This window comes from Chinchilla lanigera, unplaced genomic scaffold (assembly GCF_000276665.1).
Source record: "Chinchilla lanigera isolate Chin_1 unplaced genomic scaffold, ChiLan1.0 scaffold00145, whole genome shotgun sequence".
Taxonomy (NCBI): Eukaryota; Metazoa; Chordata; class Mammalia; order Rodentia; family Chinchillidae; genus Chinchilla; species Chinchilla lanigera.
The window spans coordinates 377,687-386,424 of NW_004955546.1; the positions used below are offsets into that span (position 1 = coordinate 377,687).

Sequence of the window (8,738 nt, forward strand, 5' to 3'; positions counted from 1 at the left end):
AGTACTACTCAGCCATAAAGAATGATAAACCTGAGATTTTTATACGTAAATGGATGCAACTTGAGACAATACTCATTAGTGAAATAAATCAGGCTCACATGTGGAAACATATTGTCTCCCTGGTGTAAGACTAAATAAACTGAAGACTAAATAGGCTCTCAAGTGTATAACGGATATTGTGAAATGGCAGAAATTCTGAAAAAGGAAAAAGGAACTAAGATGGGGCAAAGAGGAAAAGAAAGGCAAAAGAGAAAAATGCAAGTTAGCTATACTATAAGAGTCTCTTAGTTCCCAGAAAAGGAAGATTTGTGTTAATATAGATTGAAGAATTTTTATGCCATGTCGTACTCTGAGTAACTACTTTAAAGATAATAATGTGCAATGTATTAACTATTGTTATTCTCCTATTATCTTATGAGATTGTATTTTACTTTTCTTCCATGAAATGTGAAACAAATAATTTCCTTAAACACCAGAGACGTGATATGCCTGACAGTACAAATCAAGAGTAAGATGTGATTTATCAGTTCTTCATGGTGGTAAAATGCTCATTACTCATGCTATGTGAAACATATTTTTGTATCAAACTTTCAAAGGTACACTCTCCATTGGTTCAGGAAAAAATATAACATAGGAACCTAAAATATGAAAAAAATTTAGGAAAATCACTTACTGATCTAAAAATGAGGAAATCCTTGGAAATACAATTTTTTCATGCCACAAATCTCAGTGACTTGAAAAAGATACAAAAGGTAATACTAAGGATTTCTGTTCAGCAAAGAAAGTTCTCAAAGAAATCCAAATGCACATGAAATAATCACAAGAAGGTATGTTAATTCTCTACCAATGGTAATGAAACACCTACAAAAACAACAACAAAAAGAACGCTCAAGAGAAATGTAAGAACATGATATACACTGCTAATTTACAGGCACTTACACAGAAAATGAAAAAAAGAAGGCCTAAAAGTGAAGGCATAAAAGACAGAAAAACTGGAAAGAAGCAATTCAGCTTCACTATGAATCCATGAAATTTGTCAAATTAGAAAAGGTCCAGTGTTGGGGCTGGGGATTTAGCTCAGCGGCAAAGCTCCTGCCTCGCAAGCGCAAGGTTGTGAGTTCGGTTCCCGGTACCGGAGAAAAACCAAAACCAAAAAAAAAAAGAAAAGGTCCAGTGTTGATACTTTTGAGAAACAGAAACTACAGCCCACTGGTAGTGGCTGAACTGTGGATGGCGATTTTAAATGATACACACGCTGTACACTAGCGAAGAAACTCCTGACCATCCATGGGATTGTCTCAAGTCTGTTTCTGCGACAGCAAGTAAAGAGAACGTTTCCTGGTGTATTTGTATCAGTGATGGTATGAGACAAGCCTGCTCTCGCCTAGTTGTGGAAAGGCAAATAAAATGTTATGCACACAAACAATGGAGATCCACACCAATCACATCTACATACACCAGTGAAAATAAATCTGGAAAATAATATTGGATGAGTTACTTAAAATATAATATGAACTTTCTATGCTAGTGTTTGGGCACTAAAAATATATGTACCTGAGGTTTGGGTGTAGCTCAGTGATAAAGCACATATGCAGTGCTCATCAGTATCTAGGTCCTACAGCCAGTGTAAAACATGTACGTGAAGCCATCAAGTGTAACCTAGTAGTGATAAGCAGGGGCATAATACGGAAAGAATACAAACCTTCAGCAGGTTTGCGAAGCACAGCACTAGCATAGCGATATTTGGGGCAAAGATTTACTTCTCATAAGGGACATTGTGTTTGCTATGTGTCACTGGTAAAATCCTTGTCCTCCATCCCCAAGACATTACTAAATCTAATATGCTCCATTGCATAATTACAAGAAAAACATCGAAACACATTTACATGTTTTCTGACGTGCATAATCACCATTACCAGAAAGCCACTGACTTCATAGGTACACTAGACACACAAACTCCTGAATGACCAGGTACAGGAATGGGCAAAGACCCGAAGACCTGCCTACACCCCAAAACCAATCTCAGTGACTCTCTACAAAGTACTCTGTCTGTGCTTGCACATGCTCTCCTTGTCCTCACCACCTGCACTACATTTTAATGTCCCCATTGTAAAAGCCAGAACAGGCTCCACTGCTTCCTGCTGTGTGATGACACCCACAGGGAGATACAGACAGACTAAAGCCTGCTTTGAGCTGAAGCTCCGTGCTTTACTTCAGTTCCGTCATAGGCCATTCCCATGGGAATCTCCAGGATACCAAGGTGGAAGTTGTGCTCACAGTATATGGGCAAGTCAAGAGAATTTAGGGAATTCAGGGATTGCAGTCAATTGGAACTTATGGAACATGTGACAAAGGCCCATAGTCATCTCTTTTCCCACAGATATATATGTATCACTGCAAAGATGAAAGGCTTGAAAGTAACAGTAGTGGACAGACATGCCTTCAGCTCTTAATGCCATGGAAATGGAAATGGTATTACAGGAGTAGGCAAACTGGGAGAGAAAGGCAGATGTTTACCCAATGTTAAAACAGTTAGAAAGGTTAGCAAAATTAGAGCCAGGAACGGAAGTGCTGTCTCCTCGGCCTTGCACACGCTTGATGGCTCATGTTCCAACTGCTCAGGCCTGTGTCTTCTCAATGAAAATCTCCATCGTATCTCCTTTTTTTGTGACACAAACCAGAGAGTATGCGCCAACTGGGCATATCTCATAATAATTATAATAACAATAGATGAATAATAATAACCAAACCAAATTAGAGCAAACAAAGAAACAAATGTCAAAATCTAGAGTGGTGTTCCCTTTTTCGAATATTACTCACATGGTTCTCCTCACTCACTTGCTCTGGGGAAACTGATTAACACAGCTCTCAAAAAAGGAGACAATCTGATGATTACTGTATTTTACAGACAACTTTTTGAAAAAAATGTGTTGAAAATGTACAGAATAGGCCCGATCAAGAAAACATTACTGCTAAGCCTTGGATCCTTTAAACCTGTTCCACACACTTGTTTGATATGTGTTTGGCGTGGTTACAACAGGCAGCTGTAACAAAATACAAAACCAGAAGAACTAAATATCTCCTGCATGTTATTGAATACAGTGCACTGTAAAGCACTGCTTCTTCACCACTGTCGCCCTGTAGCTGACAGAGCAGTGATTCATTACTACTGTCCACTATCTTGAGCAGGTATTCTAACATATATAGCAACTGAACAAAAAGAATGAAAATAAAAACTCAAAATAAGGCTTCCACTGATAATTTTCCTTTATTGATACGAGAAATTTATCACAGACCCTAGGTCATGTGAAATGTGTTACTCTTCAGGGAGATAAATCACAGAATTTATACAACACATTGAAAGAGGCTCTTGCTCAATTGCCCACACCGGGAATGGTGTGGTAATTCATACTCTGGCCGCAGTCTCACAAGTGGCCGAGAGTAAACGTGTGAACCACCACATCTCGCTATTTTTTACCTCACACAAGCACTGAAATCCTGGTAAATCACAGGGAAGAAAGAACCACAATCTTGCCAGACAGACTGGTGTACACTTGTAATCCCTGCACTCGGGAGGCTGAGGCAGGATGATTCTTGCAAGTTTGAGACCAGTGTGGGCTACAAAGCGAGCTCCACATTGCCCTGAACTGCATAGGGAGACCCTGCCTTAAAAAGATAAGCCAGCCTAGTGGCACATGTATGTCATCCAACCAGTCATTGAGGTACAAACACTATCAAAAGTTCAGACTACCCTGCACAACTTCATAAGACCTGATCTCAAAATTTAGAAAAAAAAAAAAAAAATCAAAAATTTTGGAGTATATAACTAAGAGCAAAATTCCAGTGTTCAGTTCCTGTACAACAAAAACATCAAGCACACCTTGAAATCTTCTGTATCCTGGCGAAACCCCTTTTCATCTCCTGCAGTGATGGTGTCCACACTAATTTTAAATCTACACCAAGACCAGACAGTTTCCTAGTTTCCAATTTTGCCTCAGAAACGATTCGGTGAACTGATCAGCCATAATAGAAAATATATTTACCTATTATTAAGTTCCCCTTCGCTGTTCAAGCCTGTGACTTTTGGCCAACTCACAGATCAAATAAGCTCAAAATTCTTCCCTCATGCTTACCCTAAGAATCTGACCTTCAAACAAAATTTCTAAGTTGTAGGTGCTTCTATTTGCACCTATCATCATACCATTTCCTCCCATACACTTTCCACTCTCCTTTCTTCCACCCTAACCAGAAAACCCTATCTTAACAATGGATATCCTTCCACAAAGTCTATTACGGGCTTTCCCTCGACTCTAGTAGTTCATTTAAAGCCTACCTCAGGGAGCATTTCAGTATTTAAACAATGTCTACATTAGGTCAAGCTCTACAGCCATTAATTCAGAGATGACACCCAATGCCTTTCCACTCATATACATATCACATACATAAGTCCATAAAAATGCTGCAATTCCACGTCTTTCTCAGCGTGGTTACAACAGGCAGCTGTACAGAATGACATTCTTTGATTAGAAAGCACTGAGGACACTCAATGATTTGTTTATTGTTGCAAAAATGAACTGAAACCTTTCACATGAAGATGAGAGTGAACTTCAATTGCAGGAGATCCCTAGTTTTATACTCTTGCCATGCACTGTAAAAATTAATGGGAAGTAAGGACTGTGATTGCAGTGGACTGATAACTGGATATCAACCTATAACCCCCAGCTGAACCAAGTAAGCGTGGTGCTGGGTGTACGAGGCCCACCACGGGATGGTTGCCAGCAGCATAAAAGGCAGAACTAGAGAAGGATAATGCTTGAATTACTACAATGTTTGCTATCTGCCCATTTGTACTAGCTACACCCTTGGTTCTCGCTCAATAAAAGGTGACTGAGACTGGTAATCGGGGCTGCAGTCCAAAAGGCTGCAAGCCCCCTGAACCCACACTTTTGCCTCTCGTTTTTCTTATCTCCCTTACTTTTTCTCCTCATCCATAGGCACCTCGTTCTCAGGACCTGTCACCCTGGATAGAACGAAAGGCAGCCCCTTATGGAAGTTATCCTGAGGAGGAACAGTTGCCCCTGTCCTTGCTAATACTTTAACATCCCCTCCTTAGCTGGGCATGGTGCCTCGCGCCTGTAATCTCAGCACTCCAGAGGCTGAAGCAGAAGGATCCTTGAGAGTTCGACATCAGCCTGGGCTACAAGGTGAGCTCAAGCCCAGGCTGAATTGCATAGCAAGACCCTGTCTCAAAAAGAACAACAACAAAAAAAAAAACCCCTTCTTTTTTCTCTGAATTGTAAACTCTATGGCAGTTCTCACTTCAATAATCTAATTGTGAGTACAGGTGTCACCTAAATAATTAAGTAGAGATTACACATTTCTTTGGGGGTTTTTCTGTCTTTTGTTGTTGTTGTTGTTGAGACAGGGTTTCTCTATGCAGTTCAAGCTGGCCTTGAACCTAACTTTGTAGCCCAGGCTAGTCTCCAACTCGCAATGATCCTCCTGACTCAGCCTTCCAAGCGCTGGGATTACACTCCTGCGCCACCACGCCGGGCAGAGATTATATATTTCTTTTGCATTTTTCTGTACGGAGCCCAGAGTTCACAGAGTGTTCAGCAAGTGCTCTACCACTGAGGTACATCACCACACTTCTCTGAATTCTCAGGACTTTGTCAAGACCTATCATGAGTTTCGCAATGTGAGGACACATTGGACATTTAGGAGATCACTATAAATATTAAAAAGTAGAAGTTATGTAGTTCAGCGGCACAGCGTCTGCATGGGAAGCGCGAAGCCCTCAGTTCGATTCCCGGTAACAAAAAAAGAAAAAAAAAAACCCAGTTTCAAGAAAACTGAGGCTATGAGACTCTACATCACAGACATTTATACACTTCAGATCTTCCAGATATGCTGCAGGCAGAAATGAGACCACGGACCCAGCTCAATACAGCTGCACCTACTTCTAACGCGCTAGTGATTGTCTTTCCCCAACCCCTTCCTCTCTCGAGAATGGAAGAGATACGAGGAAGGCAAGATGTTTCCCAAGGCACCACTGGGGGCGGGCGGTGTCCCAGTTCGGACACGGTTCTGGGGACGCACAACGAGCCCTGCTCCAGCGAGGCGCAAAAGGTACGGAGAATGACTCACGGCCAGTCCGGGAGGACGGCAGCGTCTGAAGCTAAGCACGGAGACTCTAGCCACAAGAGCTGCTTGGGACCACTTCCAACCGGATCTCACCCTAATTCCACCGCATCTCAGGTGGCCCATCCCACAGCCTCACCATTGCGTGGCTTCAGGTTCTCCCGAGGTCTTTCCTAATCAGGCTGTAGCCACTGGAAGCCACAGAAGGTGGTCTCGTAGTCACTGCACTCGGGGCTTAGGTTCTCGGCGCTCACTTTGGCGCCACGCTACCGGAAGAACCCGCCTACCTTGGCCCACCTGATTGGACAGTTCGTACAGCCCGCCCCTTCAACACTGATTAGATTCCTGATATGTTAGCTTCCCTCTCCGCCAAGAATAACGAGAGAAACAAACCCCTATCTGCTAAACCTTATCTCAAAAGGAAGGTTGCAGCGCAGGGACTTCTGGACGAGGCTGTCTTCCACAAAACTGAACTCACCTTGCCTGAAGGATACTTGCTCTTAAGGGCTTAACCCCTGGTTTTGCAGTTCTGCTCCTGTTTTCGTTCAGGACTCAGGGGACTTTTCCTGAAAATGGGTCACTAATGTGTTCAGATGTTATAGGGTCAATATTCTAGGGAAGAATCAATCCCGTGGTGTCAGAAAACATGCTGAGCCGAGGCCAGGCCATGACACTGGGGAAGAGAGAGAGGCAGCTGCTTAACACGTCAATATTTTGGAGTAAGACGGCAGGCTTCACTGTAAGGAGTTTCATACTCTCCATCTGTTTATTTTCAGCCGAGGAAATGAATATATCCCCCCCCAAAAGTGCACAATTATTGTGTAAATGAAGAAATTAGGATAAAATCATAATCACAATCTGCAAAAGACTAAACAAGAAAGAAAAGCAAACATTTGAACTCTACCAGACAAGCTTACTACATATCCAGAGCCACGAAAAAAAAACAAAAACAAAAAAAACCTGAATTCTCAAAGAAAGCACATTGACAAGCTTGAGGTAAGAATGATTGCCAAAATGGAGCTCCACTGCTCATCCACTAAACCATTTAATTGCGATGAAACACACACCTTAAAGGAGTGCAAAATCTAAGCTCACCATGCCCTGTAGCTCCCGGCTCATGCACTGAAACTCTTTCTCTTTAGCTCTTTCATATTCCCAGAAAGAGCATATTGCTTGGAACCATGTGATACACTTGTTAACAACTTGTTTTGATTGACAGATGTGCAGAATATGAGTGAAGTACACTAATCTCGGTGTGTCTGATGGAGTCATGAGTTTGACCTGACTGATCAAATCTGGTTTCTCCATCCTTCCTTTCAGGCTCCTTTCCTACACTCTGGCTCCTTCAACTGATGAAGTCACCTTTTCTTCTAACTTTCTATTTGCCAAGATACTTCTGCACCACAAACAAGCAAACTCACATTGAATTATCTGAAACAATGAGACAAAATAAAAGTATTTTTTTTTTAAGTTGTGCACGTCAGTTATTTTGTACCGGTAACTAAATAAGGAAATCCCTAATACAGTTCAGGTATGTGTGATTCCTGAATAAATTTCCAAATCCATCAATTCATTCTCCAAATGATCACATATGACTATTCTTCACAGTTATTTTTTCAATGTTTACCTACTTCAGTCTAACCCCAGAATGTGTAGATACTTCAGTCTGACTTTTTGCATATTAAAACCACTGATTTCCTCTACAAGCTGTTATCCTCCATGCAGGCAAAACTCCCTCTATGCAAACAGGTGTCTGGACACGAACTCATGCTTAAATCAAACTGACTGCTACACACACCGGCACTTCTGGTTCATAGGATTTTGCAAGCTAATGGAGGCTTCTTTTCTTGGCTACCAATTTCACTTGTAAGTGTGGACTTGGAGGAAATCCTGAAGAATATCCATGATGATATGAAGATGTGTATGACAATGCTTTCTAGGAAATTACTATAATATCCCTGAGGATGTTGTTCACAAGTTAATATAGTACTTCCATCTACAATTAGCCAAAAATTTACATGTTGCCTTTTCTATCTGGAAATTAACTTTCCATTTCATCATACGAATCACATGTGTACATAATTCACACCTCATTCAAATGTTGCCTCTTTCAACAGGCTTCTCTCAGTCCATAACACAGTCTTTCAACTTTACTGAAGACCAGTGGAACTCTACCTCAACACACGTTATTCCAACCTGACAATCTCATAGAAGAGAATGTCAAGAGCCAGGGGTATAGCTGAGTGGCACAATCGCCTGCATTGCAAGAGCAATGTCCTAAGATCAACTCCCGGTACAAAAAAAAGAAGAGAATTTCACAATCTGAGCTGAGAGAAACTCACAGAAGAGATCTTTGTTCAGAGCCATTGTTGTTTCTCAACATTTTCATACCAACTGAGAATGAAACTCACAGTGGTGATAATGAGAGAAAATTAAAAGTACAAGGTGCTGGGAAAACAGGAAAGAAGGCAGGGTGACGCTCACTAGCTAAATGAAAGAGGTGGCACTTCACAAGTTCTTTGAGTGACACAAACTATTTTGCCAGGCAATTTTAAAATAGCTTTGATGGCAGAACAAGTAGTTTGAAGCAAAGGCAC

At 41.4% G+C, this 8,738-nt stretch overlaps 1 protein-coding gene across 2 annotated transcripts in view; it reads right to left on the reverse strand.

Moving 5' to 3' along the window:
• Nucleotides 1-6,416, reverse strand: part of LOC102027346 (zinc finger protein 709-like) — a 30,028-nt gene extending 23,612 nt beyond the window's left edge. For both annotated transcript variants that reach the window (XM_005411751.2, XM_013508419.1), the window contains exon 1: nucleotides 6,281-6,416. In XM_005411751.2, the coding sequence (XP_005411808.1) occupies nucleotides 6,281-6,283 (3 nt within the window). In that variant the 5' untranslated portion in view covers nucleotides 6,284-6,416. The remainder of the gene's footprint in view (nucleotides 1-6,280) is intronic.
• Nucleotides 6,417-8,738: the final 2,322 nt, after the last annotated feature.